The sequence below is a fragment of the Trachypithecus francoisi genome, unplaced genomic scaffold, assembly GCF_009764315.1.
Source record: "Trachypithecus francoisi isolate TF-2019V2 unplaced genomic scaffold, Tfra_2.0 Lachesis_group11, whole genome shotgun sequence".
Taxonomy (NCBI): Eukaryota; Metazoa; Chordata; class Mammalia; order Primates; family Cercopithecidae; genus Trachypithecus; species Trachypithecus francoisi.
Genome location: NW_022681456.1, coordinates 52,551,918 through 52,568,140, shown reverse-complemented (window position 1 = coordinate 52,568,140; position 16,223 = coordinate 52,551,918). Strand labels below are relative to the sequence as shown.

Below are 16,223 nucleotides of genomic sequence, written 5' to 3'. Positions count from 1 at the left end.
ATTATGGCTCCCACTTCTTGGTACTCTTATGAGAATTACAGGAGCTAACATTTGTTTGAAGTGCCCAGCACAATATGAACACATACTAGGTGCAATAACTAAATCTCTCATTCTGGAGAGGACCAAGAGGTTAAATGGCTTTGTAACTTTCTCTGGATTTAAATGGTGACTTTGTCTTTGGCCATCAGACATTATTTGATTTGAGACCTTTGGAAGGACTAAAGTAGACTGCAGATGTCAGGGAAAAGTCTAATGTCTTGCCTTTCAGTGAAAAGGGAGGTGGTTATTTAAAGAAATATTCTCCGTTTTGCATTAGACTTACCTCTGTTCTGTTTAGCATTTATCTCCACATTATTCTTTTCCTGCAGAATCATTTTTTTACAGCTTCTCAAATTATGATCCTTCCCAAGGTCAGCGGCATGTCACTATTTCTCACCTCAGATTTGGAAATACATATCTTTACATTTAAAACTGCAAATACTGTCACACCAAGACAGAATGTGTTTGGCATAATAACACATAAATTATTATGTGTTAAATAAACACATAATAATTTGTAAAGCATAAATAATAGCGGAGCTTGAAGAATATTAAACCTAGATGGTAATATATACCACCTTTCTTTTTACATTTTCCTAGTTTCCTCTTCTGATTCATCTTTACTTACTTCCTATTTTGTTTTTTGTTTGTTTGTTTGTTTTGTTTTCTCGTTAGAAGAAAAGCCACAGAAACTCCAAGCAAACAAATTAGAAGGGAGGCAATGCAACAAGTCCTATCTGCTCTCTGTCTAGATCCCATGTGGAGCCTGGTCAGCAGGTGAATCCACATCCCAGTGGGGTTACCTTCCCTGTGGCCTGTCAATCACTCCAAGAAGCACTTCCCAATTTGTCTGGCACAACCTCCTTTCACTCCTCCTACCCTCTCAGTGGTCAGGAAATCCCGGAGCAATCTTTGCCCTGGAGCCGCTTGTGTTTTCAGTAACCAGGGACTGAGCTGATTTTTAAAAATAAATAAATAAATAACAATCAGGAGCCTTGCCGCAACTCACCGGGTTGCTGGTTTCTTGCAGGTCAGAGGCGATGCCACCTCCACCAACGACCTCCCAAAGATTAAACTAGCCATGTACAAACTGATGGACTGAAAATTGAAAGAGTTGGGCCGTTGGCCTCTTCCTAAGAGTACTTGTGTTTTGAAATAGGGAGGACGTTCTGGAGTTTGAGCGCGATTTTTCCGGGGGTTGGAAGTTCGTGTAGAGGTTTGGATTTCGTGCAGTGGCGCAACTAACCTGCTGCAACTGTGCAGTGACACCCCTGTCCCGGGGCCCCCACTTTAGCCTGTTGCTTCTCCGGTCGCTCCAGGTCGGTTTTTCCCGGCGACTCTAGTGTGGCTTCCAAACTTCTGGGCTCCGGGCTCACTTTGGAATTTGCCCCCGCCTCCTATTCGCTTCCCTCAGGCCCCAGGAAGTTGCACGAGTCCCATTTGTCACACACTCGGGGACCGCGCGTGGCCGGCGGAGATGAAACCCTCTTGGCTGCAGTGTCGTAAAGTCACCGGCGCCGGGGGGCTCGGAGGGACCTTGCCCGGGTCGTCTCCGGCCCGGGGGGCCGGTGCGGCCCTCAGGGCTTTAGTGGCCCCAGGCCCGCGGGGCGGTCTCGGAGGTCGGGGCTGCAGGGCGCTGTCCTCTGCCAGTGGCAGCGAGTACAAGACCCACTTCACAGCCTCGGTGACCGACCCCGAGAGGTTCTGGGGCAAAGCTGCTGAGCAGATCAGCTGGTACAAGCCCTGGACTAAAACGCTGGAGAACAAACACTCGCCCTCTACCAGTTGGTGAGTGACTTCTGTGCAAACCCGATCCCCCATCCCTGGTAACTTTTTGGGCGCCAGGACCTCCCTGGGACCTGGAATCTGGCATTCTATCACGAAAGAAAATTGAAACTGGAGATGTGTTCAGACCCCTCAATTCGTGTTTCATTTCAATTTCGTAGTCAGTTCTCTTGCCTTCTGCTCTTGAGGGACCCTGTTACCTATTGTGAACCCAGTGTCCCAAAAAACGGGGGATTTACCTGACTGGCAAGGCTCTGCTTGCCACTGGGAATATTAAGAGGAATAAAACAAGGTCCTGCCTCCAGGGACCGCACAGTCCAGTAGGGGAGCTACTATGTAAACAAAGCAAGTGGTGCAATAAACTAGGGAATTATAACTAAGTATCCTCATACTGTGGGGTGGGAGGGTTGAGAAAAGACTTCAATAAAATCACACCCCAGAAGGGTTTGGAAGGATGAGTATGTCTTCTCAAAGTTGAAAAGACCCTAATTATCAAAGTTCTAGAGGTGAACAACAGCTTGAAATGTGACTGAGACAGTGACTGCAAATGACTGTGGTTGCTGGAGAAGTAGGAGGGGAAGTGGTGAGTCTGGGGGCTAGGTTGGGAAGGGATTTATGTACTGTGCTAAGTAGCTTGGACCAGATCCATAGGCCTGTTGTGTGTATGAAGCTGCAGTATGGTGTACCCAGAAAGAATACAGATAGATATAGGCCAGGTGATGTTAGAAGTCATGGTATTTTGTAAAGTCTGCTACCTGGAGTTGGAATTATAAGAAGTTTTAAGCATTATTATTATTATTATTATTTTTTTTTTTTTTTGAGACGGAGTCTCGCTCTGTGGCCCGGGCTGGAGTGCAGTGGCCGGCCGGATCTCAGCTCACTGCAAGCTCCGCCTCCCGGGTTCACGCCATTCTCCTGCCTCACCCTCCTGAGTAGCTGGGACTACAGGCGCCCGCCACCTCGCCCGGCTAGTTTTTTGTATTTTTTAGTAGAGACGGGGTTTCACCGTGTTAGCCAGGATGGTCTCGATCTCCTGACCTCGTGATCCGCCTGCCACGGCCTCCCAAAGTGCTGGGATTACAGGCTTGAGCCACCGCGCCCGGCCAAGCATTATTTTTTGTGTTACAACAAACAGAGACACATTGTAGAATAAATATCAAGCTTGCTCAGATACTGAGGGTGAGGCACAGTCAGTGATTATCTCAGAGGGTGGCTCCTTATGTGCCTGCCCGCTGGGGGTGTGATTGCTCTCATCTGCCAGCCATTAGAGAGTATGTCTCCTGTAAAAGTTTCAAAAACACTGCTCAGCAATGAGGTGAGGGGAATGACACGGTCAGGTTTGCAGTGGACGAATGTCTCTATGGTTAGAGCAAAAAGTCTGGAATGGAATTAGCAAGAGCCTGTTCTGTGTCTCCACCATGCCCAGTCCTCTCATAAGTGTGTGGGGATGACATGGTGTCTCCTTTAGAATCCAAGCACCTTGCCCATTCCTATCAATTATTTTTTTCAATAGTATTTGATTGGTCCTCTTTTCTGTACCAGACAGTGAACAAGGCACTGGGTGTTCAACAATGAGTAAAACCTAGTCCTTGATTTCTAGAAGTCGTAAAGATTAAAAGCATGGACTCTCAGGCCGGACTACCTGGATTTGAGTTCGACTTCTCACAGTTACTGACTGTGTGTTCACAGTGAAGTGACTTAATCTCTGTTTCACTTTGCCGAAATGCAAATATGGAAATAAGTGGAGGCTTAACTTAGTAAGGGATGAAGACTATGTCTTTATACACTAGGCCCTATAAATGTTAGAGGAAGAATAACTCTCTTTGTATTCTCAGACCATAATTATCTTAGGAGCAGGAAACTCTCCTAGTGTTCCTCAGATGAAAACACAGAGATTATTGCATCACTGTTTCTCAAAGTTTTGTATACAAATATCTGTCATAAAACATGGTGCTATAAATGATTTTATGTGGCCATCTCCATTATAAAACTAATGTGCGTAGCATTCAGTTAAGAAAACACAGGTGTATTCTAAACGAAAAACAGTGAGGGCCAGACCTAAGACAGTGGCAATGGGAATGGAGGAGAAAGGACAGATTGGAGTGATCTGAGAGTGCAATCGGGGATCAGCAAAGGCCCAGGAGAGAGCCTTGGGAGTGAGTGTCAATGTACCCAGCAAGTAGAGCTTAAGATTAGGAGATTTCCTTTCCAATAACTTGCTTTCTTTTTGTAATATCTAGTTGCTTGTCTACATTTTCTAAAATTTGTATGTATAAGAGGTCTTTAATGAGAAATTTTGTGAAAGGGTCACTATATTTTTATAGATCAACATTTGATAACACTGTATCCGAATTCTTTATCTTTTCAGTCTTGAACTCATGCCTAGAAAATCAAAGTGAAGAAGTGATAAAACTTTGACTCTATTTATTTCAGCAGTGCGATTCAATCTTACAAGAATTCTGACTGGGCAAGCAGGGTTGGGAGGGAAGTAGACGTAGACCAATCTTAAATTTCAGTTAGTCGGTAGTTTCAATTTAAATCTATGACTGCGTTGGATACCTAAGTGAAGATAGTCTTGATTGATTAGCAATTTTCCATAAAGCTGAACTCAAGGAAGGGCAGACTGAATTTACTTTTGTTTTATTTTGTTTGGCTTTATATCCCCAAGATCTAAGGCAGAGTTAGCATATAAATTTTTAAAGTGAGAGTCAACTAACTGGATACATAGCTTTGATGATTTTTGTTGCTATAAAACAAAACACCTCTTTGGGAGGTGATAAGTGGGTTTAGGCACAATCTGGCGTGAAGGAGCTTTACTTACTTTCTTTGAAGCTGAGATCTGGAGAAGGGAGATATTGACAGCCAAGTGCTTAAGCAAAACAAGGCGAGATTGCTATAGCTAATTGTTCTGTCCTCTGTGGAGCTGGCATACGTGTAGTCACAGTCTCTGATGCCCTTTGGCTTCCCAGAGGCAAGAGAGATTCTTCATTATAAGCTTGTCTGTTTGTTGTTCATAAAAGTAAACTCCCCTCAGAACCCTCAGGCTTATCAAAAGTCTCAACACATAAATAGTACTGAATATTAGTTTTTGCAGTGACATAAGCTATGCAATATTTTATGCATGCAGTAATATAGACAGGGAGTAGAAATCTTTAAGGGTGATATATGGAAGGGAACTTCCATTGTAGTGAATGACTCTATTTAATGCATTTCCAGTCCTGTAATTTCTGAGACCTTCAAAAAACAAATCCAAATTATGAGTAGGTGCTTTAGGGATTTATACATAATTGCTTCTCCTCACAGTTTGGTGGTTACTCCATATTGTTAAAACCTGGCTCTTTGGGTAATAAAGTCTCTATTAGAGAGACTTCAGTGGAGAACTGCAATCGTAGCAATTTCTTTAATCCTGGAACAACAAAGTGGATGTTTCTGGTTATTTTCTCCTGATAGACATCCTGCTGCCTATCCTGAAATTGAAATCCAGCTGCCACTCTCTGAAGGATTAGTCAATTCACTTTTCTATTATGTATTGTGGTTGACTCTCTGGGCCATCAATTTATCTCTTTCTATGGAAGCATTACAATCCAATTTTAGTTTACTTTTACTTAAACAACATTCAATGATAGGATTCTCATATACCATTTGTTTAGAAATCAATATGTATTAACAGTGACTATAAACCAAAAAGGAAAAGACTAACTAAATGCAGATTATTAAAAAATAACTTAAGCTTGGCTAACATTTCTGTAGTCGAAATAGTGTGGGTTTCTCAACATGCAGGATCTCAATTCCTTACTAGCTTAGATTAAGGTTGTTTAATCCTGCCAAGTCTTAAAATGGCTTATAAGAATTAAAGGACATTAATCATTCACCCACTGCATGTACAGTACAGAGAAAATGATGAAGGAGATAGTGAAGCAACTCACCACACAGCAGCATGAAAGACATGCGTTAAATTATTACCAAAGAAATTAATTTTAAATTTTAGATGCAGGGGTACATGTGCAGGTTTGTTATATGGACATGTTGTGTGATGTTAAGGTTTGGGCTTCCATTGAACTCATCACCCAGATAGTGAACACGGTACCTGGTAGGTTTTCGACCCTGGCCTCATCTCTCCCTCCCCGCCTTTTGGAATCCCCAGTGTCTATTGTTCCCATCTTTATATCTGTATGTCTCCAGTGTTTAGCTCCCACTTATAAGTGAGAACATGCATATCTGGTTTTCAACATGATGAACACAATTTAGAGTTGCAGTTGATGCTAGGTAATACAATCTTTCTTAAGGGATATGATATTGTCTTCTTTAGAAGGATCATGAGATGGGTTTAGAGGAAATGATGTTTAAATTGAGATCAAAATGAGTAGGAGTTAGACACATGAGAAGTGGGGAGGAACATTCCAGGGAAAGAAAATAGCATATGCAAAGGCCATGAGGTAGACATGTTTAGTAAGTTCCAGAAACTTAAAAAGGTTTACGTGGTTGGGGCTTAAGAAATGACAGAAAATTATCTTGAGATGGAAGGAGAGAGCCATATTGTGAATGGTCTTTTGAGTTATGTTAAGGATTTTTAAATTATTTCCTGGCACATAACACCTGTCACATAATACATGACCAAAATGTAAATTTCCTATTCTTCCTTCTTCACTGGGTCAATACAGGCTTGAGTTCAACTGTAGCTTTGCCGCTTAAGCTGAGAAAGCTTCAATACCTTTATTTGCAAAATTAGAATCATGACAGTATCTATTTCTAAGGATTAAATTGGGTGAAGGAAGCTTGTAAAATGCCTAGGACTGTCCCTGCCACGTAAAACTAGATATGATTATCTTTGGAATATGAAAGAAATATTCCCATGAGCTAATGTGGTCCAATAAGTTTTGAGGGGAACTGGTAGCATTTAGAATGAATCTTAAAGTAGGACTTAGGAGAAAAGTCATTTATGTGCAGAGAACAAGATGACAAAAACATCGAGGTAAGAAAAGCCAAGTGTCCCTAGAGGATAGTTATAGTAAACCAGTTGGCTTTTAGTGGCTTGTCTGAGTTGCTGGGGCTTACTTTCAGAAAATAGTTTTGGCCTGCTTTTAGAAGGCTTGGAGTAGCAAGCTAAGGCATTTGCATTTACTTCTTAGGCTGCAGGTCACAACATGCCTTAAAGCCCGCAGATAGGCTTTGTTTGACCTAGAAGTTTTGTTTGTTTAATTCGTTAGCATTTAAAAATTGGAATATTTTGTCTAAAAATCTAAATTTCTTGTTAAAAAAAATCAGCTTTTGGCATTTTATTTATTTATTTTTTTTGAGACGGAGTCTCACTCTGTCACCCAGGCTGGAGTGCAATGGTGTGATCTCCACTCACTGCAACCTCCATCTCTCTGGTTCAACCGTTTCTTCTGCCTCAGCCTCCCAAGTAACTGGGATTACAGATGTGTGCCACCACACCCAACTGATTTTTGTATTTTTTTTTTTTTCTGGTAGACATGGGGTTTCACCATGTTGGCCAGACTAGTCTCGAACTTCTGATCTTGTGATCCGCCCACCTCGGCCTGCCAAAGTGCTGGGATTACAAGCATGAGCCACTGTGTCTGGCCCTTGGTCTTCTCTTTAAAGAAGAAAAAATGGGTCGGGCACGGTGGCTCACGCCTGTAATCCCAGAACTTTGGGAGGCTGAGACAGGCAGATAACAAAGTCAGGAGATCCAGACCATCCTGGCCAACATGGTGAAACCCCGTCTCTACTAAAAATACAAAAATTAGCTGGGTGTGGTGGTGCATGCCAGTAATCCTAGCTACCTGGGAGGCTGAGGCAGGAGAATTGCTTGATACGAGGAGTCAGAGCTGAGACTGTGCCACTGCACTCCAGCCTGGTGACAAAGTGAGACTCTGTCTCAAAAAAACAAACAACAACAACAACAACAACAACCAAAAACCAGAATATTTGTCAGCAATGGGTCAGGATTCCTGCACAGCAACTCTTTGCTGGAACTGAGCAGCTGCTGACCCTTTAAATGGTACATGTGCTTGTTTGCTATTCACTGTCCTCACCCCTATTTCATTACACTTTGCGTGTCCCAGCCATTAACTTTTCCATTGTGAGCATTTTTGTTTGCAGTACCTAATAAGGCAGTAATGATCCATGGAAACATTTTGTTAAGAAGGTGATAGGATGAAAGTATTATCAGAAGCCAAGTTGGACTTCAGATTTCAATATTTCTTGGTAGGTTGGGAAATGAGGGATATTGGGGAACACAGAGTAACAAGAACATAAAATAGTGTGACTAATGAACTAAGATAATAGCAGGAGGTATAGAAAGAGAGGAATGTCAGGAATAAAAATTAAATTACACATAGTGACTTTTTGGTAGCCGGATGCAGGGTAGTAAAGACATGATAACTGTAAGAATCTGACTTAAATGTCCAGATGAGGAATTGATGGGACAATTAAAACTACAAGGCTGAAAACTGGGAGAGAGCTTGATGTAGAATTATAGATTTTAGTATAAATCTTAAAGAGCTGAGAGGTAGAAGCTTATGAAAGTTGAAGAGAAAGAGAGAAAGAAAGGGAAGAGAAGAGAAAAAGGACTGAACTTTGGGAAAAAGTGGGAGAAAAAAAAACTATGGAAATGGGTGAGACATTCAAAGAAAGAGGAAAAGAAAGAGCAAGATATTTTAGTGTCATGCATTGTAAAGGAGAAAAAAATAAAAATAGTGGTCAAGGACTCTAGAGATGCTTTGAGGCTATTGAGAATTGAAAAAAAAAATCTGCTGTGACTCAGAGATCCTTGATGACTTTCAATAAGATAATATCAATATTAAGATGAGGACCAAAGCCAGAATAGCGCATTACAGAGTGAACTGGTATAGGCAAAAACATTCCATGAGGATATTCGACAGTGACAGGAAGATGAAACAGGATAATATATGGCGGTATGGTGGTATCTGGGTCAAGTAAAAGACAGTTACTTCCTCATTCCTTATTTCCTCTTCTCCCTTTAAGAAGAAATCTATGCTTAAATTCTGAAGTGAAGAAATTATGAAATAGGAATGAAAGGAATTTTGCTTGTTTTGAAGCCTACTGCTCAACAGGACTCCTTGTTTTTGCAAGTTGAACTTTGTGTGGTTTCTTATGTTATTTTTTTGCTTTTGCTACTAGGAGCTGCTGAAAGAAACAGGTTGCAAAATTCTCAAAATTGGTATAAAAAGTACTCAGTAGATCTGTTTGTTCTTTTTAAACACTAGAGTTATTCTAGTGAGCTAAATATCTCTACATTTGTTTGTGAGTCTGACAGGGAGGATAAGGAAGCAGTTGAAAAGGGAAAAGATAATTAGTATTTGTTGAGTCCTTTCTCTGAACTATCAGCTATACAATAGAGTCATGTATTTCCGTTTATTCCTTCCCCAGATGCTGCGAAGTTAGTATTATCATGCCCTTTCTACATATGAGGGAACTGAAGCTCAAGGCCACACAGCTAGTTAGTAGTGGCTAGCAATAATAGCTCCAGTGGCTAAGCTCAGAATCTTTTCCTCCAAATATCGAGGCAACTGTTCCAGAAGTCAGATTGCCAAGTCTTGGTAAACCTGAAATAGATTTTTGGCTACTAAATTGAAGGAGACCAAAGAGATGTGAATTAAATGCAAGAGGTAGTTTCTGAATATTTTCACTATAATTGATATTTTTTGGGACAAGTAAGAAGCCAGAATGGGATTTCAGGATTGGATGGTGGTAATGTGTCAATATTAGTTTCCTGAAGTTGATGGTTATAGTATGGTTCTCTAGAAGAATGTCCTTATTTGTAACAATTACATATTAAATTATTCTGGGGTTCTTGTGTATCATGTCAGTAAAGGTTTCAAAGGGGAAAAAAAAAGTACTTCATGTTGTAACTGCAAATTTTCTGTGAGTTTGAGATTGCTTCAAAGGAAAATAAATGAAAATATAATGGGGATTTCATGTATCCAGAAAGCAATTTAATCCCCCTATTGAACTTCGGCTCTTTGGCAAACAAATGCTCAGCTACATTAAATTGTTTGGGAAATTCAGTATTTGTCAGATATTTTTAAAGTTACATTTAATGCTGGTTTGAAGGCAAAAGTGTTATATAAAGAGGAAGAATTTTCCTCCTTTTGACAAACTCTAAATTAAATGAATTTATTCATAGCGTTGTACACAGTACAGGTATATTTAAAATTTAAAATCATCATTATTTTATAGATATAAAAATATTTTAAGAAGGTATCTGGTTGGCATGAAAAATTGCCTGTTAGAAATAAGGCCTCTCAAAATAACCTCATCAGGAAAGACCAGTTTTAAAAGATGGGCCTTATTTTATATTCTGAAGGTCAGTAGCTTGGTACTGTCCCGTATCTAATTTTCTCAGCTTGTCATGCTGCTGAACCTTCAGGACAGAACAGAGTGAACTACAGGAATGCTGCAATTACATAAGCAAGGATGGATTGCCTGCCAAATGGCGCAATCAATGAACAATGGACATTCAATAGGCTGTGACTGATCAACTACCGGGTGTTGGGGGAAAATCCAAACTCTTATCACCTCCTGAAAGGTGGCTTACTTTTCTTTTGTCATGCCACATATAGTATTAGTTGAAAGGAGGAAAAAATACAGTGGTTGAAGTTATTTGCTGCTGCTGCTTCTTTTTTTTTTAAATTCTATTTTCATAAGCAACAAGCAGCAACTCTATGAGGGAGATCATTGCTTTCCATTGTGATGTGACATTTGTAAGAAAAATGTGTGGGAGGCTAATGGATCTTTGCAATTATATATATGAATGTAACAACCTCTCTAAATTACAGTTTCAAGTATACCTGAATGTGGAATTCAAATCCTTTATCTAGACTATGTGGATAGGGAACTTGGTACATTAAAGGTATTAATTATATTTGTTTTTGTCAGTGTTTAGCTGAATGAGGTAAGGAACAGTACATAGAAAAGAGAGGTATTATTTTTATAATATCTTAGGAAAATTAAAGTTTGTGAATTTTGAGTTTGAAGGAGTCTAGTTGGAAATATGAGGATAGTAAAAAACAGAAACTCTTTCAAATATTAAATTAGAGAGGGATAGAGTTTAATTATATGGCTTTAATAATTTAAAACATTAATTGCTTTAAGAGAGAGGAAAAGCAATTAAAGTCTGTAGGTCTTTGACTTATGACCTGACTCTGGACAATAGGAATACCTTCGCTTAAGGTGTTCATGGTAGAATAATAACACTTGCCAAGTATAATCTTTCAAGATGTCATTCCTAAGTGGATGCAGCAGTTAAGTAAAATAAATTTGGTAAGATGAAGAAGAAGGAGAAGGAGAAGAAGAGCAGGAGGAGGAGGAAGGAGGAAAGAGGAAGAGAAGAAGGAGGAACAAAAAGAATGCTCAATTTCTACTGTAGATATGGCCAGATATCTGTAGAAAAATTTAGTAAGATTAAAAAAAAATAGTTGCTTGGTATTATTGACCATTTGCTAAATAACTTTAATCTAATGAGAGCATGGGAGCTTAGAAAAGTCCACTTTTACACTAATCTCACTTTGCTTTCTCTCCACATTCCTTTTCTTATTTTCATAGAATTCCATTGATTTTCAATTGAGAGGCAAGTATTTTTCTATAATAAACCACAAATACCTAGACTGTGCCTTTCTCTAATTCTCCCTCCCAACTCTCCCTCCTGAAGTACAGATGAAGTTTGCCACTGTTATCAATCGAATTTGTTGGATATCCTAATTTTGGTGGTTAGAAGGAAAAAATGTTGAGAATCAGTTAGTAGAGAAAACTGATTTCTGGTAAAAAATCTTGCCTGTACTCTTTTAACAATATCTTGGTCCAAATAATTATAATACAGAAGAATTATAAAATACATACTGTGATGCGTATTACTATTTTTTGTGTCGTTTGTTTTCTCATCTATTCTCCTCTATTAGTATGTAGGAAGAGTGGTCTTCCCCACACAGATGTGATTGATTATGTGATTAGCTTTGGCCACTGCAGTAAGAGGAGCAAGGCTTTTCATTTAGTTAATTGCCAGAGCTTCAATTCTTAGTTCTTTCTCATCTGCCATGGCCATTGTGGAAGTACATGTAGAATAGAAGCAGTTTGGATTGCTGAGCAAAAACGTATAGATGACAATGTTTTGGGGAGTCTGCCTGAACCCACAATGGAGTGGTATGAGTGAGAAATAAACATTTAGTTTTGCAAGTTACTGAGGTTTTGCAGTCGTTATCATATGGTATGATCCAGCCTGTTCTTACTGATTGAGGGGGAAATAATAACTTTATATGACTGTTGGGATAATTTAGTCAGCTAAAGTACGTAAATATTATCAGGTATATCATAAAATAGCTAACCTTTTTATTATCTGTTATCATAAAAAACCCGTTATCATGAAAACAGCTAAGTTTTTATTGTCTCCATGGTATGAGCTAGATACAATACTAAGTGCTTTACTTTATTTAATATTTATAACAACTCTGTGAGGTAGGGTCAATTGTTATTCTTGTTTAAAGGGTTTGGAAAGATAGTTTCTTAAGAAACTTGCCTAAACTTATAAAACTAGTAAATAGCAGAGCTAAGATTTCAACCCAGGCCGGCTGAATTTAGTGTCTGTGGTCCTAAATATATTCTACTGCTTCTTGAAAATCGTCTCAATTAATTTTAGATTTTTTAAGATTTTTTAACTCTTCTACACTGAAACTGTTTAAAGTTTTTACTTTTCTTTTTAAATAGTGATATAAGAAGAGTTTTTAAAATGTGGGTCTACATCTCTAAAACATTCTAGATATGGAATAAAAAATAGCTGTTCTTTGAAAAAATAAACTTTTAATGTTTTACTGTGTATGACAGTCCTAAAGGTGGGAGGAAGGGAGCTTTAAATGACCTGACAGCTTCTTTAGAAATGTTTCCTGGACAGTAGAAAGCAATATTAATCTCTTCCTTAAAACTACTCTGTTGATTTTCTGGCTTAAGGAAAATCTATAATGACCACATTATTCATTGCTTATAGTATGCTTTAATGTTATTTTTGTAAGAACATGATCATAAATAGCCTAATTGATTTATCTAATTATGAATACTTGAAAATGTATTCCTCCAACCTCTCAATAAAAAAATAGGATTTCATTATATGTAAGTTGTTGGTTTTATTTACTTTTAAATGCCTTGATGTGTACTATTTCTTTTTATTTTTCTTTCATTCTTTTTTTTTTTTTTTTTTTTTTTTTTTTGTTGAGACGGAGTCTCTCTCTGTCGCCCAGGCTGGAGTGCAGTGGCCGGATCTCAGCTCACTGCAAGCTCCACCTCCCGGGTTTACGCCATTCTCCTGCCTCAGCCTCCCGAGTAGCTGGGACTACAGGCGCCCGCCACCTTGCCCGTCTAGTTTTTTGTATTTTTAGTAGAGACGGGGTTTCACCGTATTAGCCAGGATGGTCTCGATCTCCTGACCTCGTGATCCGCCCGTCTCGGCCTCCCAAAGTGCTGGGATTACAGGCTTGAGCCACCGCGCCCAGCCCTCTTTCATTCTTTTTTATCTTGATCCTAATTCCCTTGTGCATTTTCAAGCAGAAGATATGCAGGTGGGCAAACCTTGATTAATGGTGTATGTTAAGTGCAGAGATACATTTCTTGGAAATTGCATTGCAACTGGCTCCCTTAGTTCTAATAAGAATATCCCATTTTTTAGGAATCCAGTGCAGGGACAATGAGTTGCAGTGTCTCTCACCTGTGTTATTCCATAGACGTTGCCAAACTTTGGAAAACAAATGATCTAAAAATGTTAAATGCTTCCTTTGAGTGTTTATGGGATGAGTCAAAAATATGATAAGATATGTAGAGAGTCTGTAATAGAAAGAGAAGGAAACTAACGTGATTATTCTCTAGCTTGTTACTGAGTCATTCCTTTCTGTAACCTGTTGTATTACCATCAATAATGATAATGGTGATAGTAATAACAAAACGATGACAATGGCAAAGACTATAGTACTGCTGTTCTAATACTAATTACGAAGAATTTGATTTGTGTTGAGCCCTATGCTAATCACTATATATATATATATTATCTCTTTGAATCTTCCCAAAAACTCTTATAATGCATTTTTATAACACTGTAAACAAATGCACAGGAATATAAGTAGCTTGTCCAAAGTCATACAGTGGTGGACTTAGTTTTTTCAACTCAGTTGGGTCACACTGTAGAGCCTAATTTCAGTATAGGTGGTAATTATGCTCTCTACCTTCTGTTTTGCATAGCAGAACCTAGAGACTGAAAAAGCATGAAAGCAATATAGCATTCTTAAAAATGTTAATCAGGGATTTAACTTCCCTTTGCTTTACTTGTTCTCTATGTTTCTGTATGTCTTCCACTCTCCTCTTATCTTAGAGAAATGGAAGTCCTCACTGTTTTCCCAGAGCCAACTTGAACATGTCTTTTCGATTTCATCACCTTTCAATGTCTCTAAGGATTTTATCTTAACATTTTTAGTGGTTCTTTCCTAAAAAGCACTTCAATCTTGTTTTCTTTTAAGCAAATTTGGCAAAAGTGCTCAATACTCATCGCCATTTTGTCACTTCACATGTATTGTGTAAGCCCACACTCTTGATACTTCTACCAGTAATTTGATACATCAGCACTGGGTAATAGGAGAGCAGAGTTCAGGTGTAAATTACATTTGTGATCTTCACAGTAGAATGCACAGAGCCTTTTGTATATTAGTTGAACTGATATACCATACACAGATTTACCTTCTTAATCCATCTCCTAAATCTGAGTTTTTATATAAATTGCAGGTAGATACTACCTGAGTCATCTATCCAATTAGAACCCCAAATAATCCACAAATCCTCTATCAAGGAACCAAAGAGTTTGAAGTTTTGTCATCTAAGCTTTGGGTCTAAGCTTTATTTTCAGGCAGTTGGCTGCCTTTGCCTCTCCTTAGCTCATTCTCTGATCTTTAAGCTGTAGTAGAGGATATTTTATAATCCATGGGTTTCCATTTATCAAGACAAATACATATATACTGCAAGTAGGGAAAGTAGGGAAACACTTCACCTATGTGGGGGATTGGTTCCAGAACACCACCCACTCCCTGCAGATACCACAATCTGCAGATGCTCAAATCCCTTATATGAAATAGTGTAATATTTGCATGTAACCTATGCACATGCTCCTATATACTTTAAATCATCTTTAGATTACTTGTAATACCTAAAACAATGTAAGTGCTATGTAAATAACTGGTGTATTGCATTTTTAAAATTTGTATTTTTTAATTATTATATTGTTATTTAAAATTAATTTTCCCAAATATTTTTGATTCATGGTTGGTTGAATCTGTGCATGTGGAACCTGTGGATATGGAGGGCTGACTCTACCTATATGAGAATGAACAGGAAAGGTTGCCTCTTAGGCACATATGAGATTCCAAGGATTTCAGATTAAGAATTGGGTTGATATTATGTTATCAGATTGTCATCTTTTAGTAAATATGTTAAGAAAACTAAGTCACAGAATGAAAAAGTGATAGCAATCATATAAAAATTTTTGAATTGGAATGCATTTATGTTATTATCATAAATTATGATAAAATTTTAATATATTAGAGTAAAAACCTATCTGGATCTGAAAAGCTTGAATTTTAGAAAAATATAAAACTGATTTTATTATTTTTATTATTATTTAAAAATATTGGGTCTTGACTTCTCAAGATCTACATATGTCTAGCATAAGCATCTTTTTACTTTGCTCAAATATTTCAACAGCTGTCTGAAAATGTAATTTGTAATTACAGGCTTAGTAGACCTAATTTGATGAAATTTTCTCTTACCTTGGTTTACTTAATTAATAAAAATATTAATTTTCAAATTTATCTTTATTAAAAAACCTTTAATACGGATGGTTTTAAAAAAATTAAATAACTAGTTATTTCAAAGACAGTATTTGATGGAAATAGTATAATACTACTCTTAGATCAAAATCTTTTAAATTTTAAAAGATGATTTTACTTTAAGTATGTATTCATGTGTATGTGTGTGTTTGTGTGTGTTAAAGTGTTACAGGATACAAAACATATTGGTGTATAATGACAGCATCACCTCTTACCATAGTTATTTAACTTCTTAAAAGCATGAGTTCTTAAGAATTTAAGGAAAGTTAAGTAACTTCTAATGCTCACTTGCCATGCAGAGATAACAGATCTAGGATGAGAAAACAGACTTACTATGCTTGAGAGTGTATCAGCTTCTCGTCGTGTCATGTTTCCTCCCCAATTAATCCTATTTTATCCTCATAATACCAGTGTTACAGATTTAAGAACAAGCTGTGTATACATACATATATACATACACACATATGTTTGTTCGCCTTTTATATTTATAAAAGTAGGTTTTATTTTGTTTTTAGCTCTGGA

General features: G+C 38.1%; 1 protein-coding gene across 1 annotated transcript in view; it reads left to right on the top strand.

Annotated features, from left to right (window-relative positions):
- Nucleotides 1-941: 941 nt before the first annotated feature.
- Nucleotides 942-16,223, top strand: part of ACSS3 (acyl-CoA synthetase short chain family member 3) — a 178,787-nt gene continuing 163,505 nt past the window's right edge. Inside the window, exon 1 of the mRNA XM_033221156.1 lies at nt 942-1,827. Coding sequence (XP_033077047.1) covers nt 1,517-1,827 — 311 coding nt within the window. The 5' untranslated portion in view covers nt 942-1,516. The remainder of the gene's footprint in view (nt 1,828-16,223) is intronic.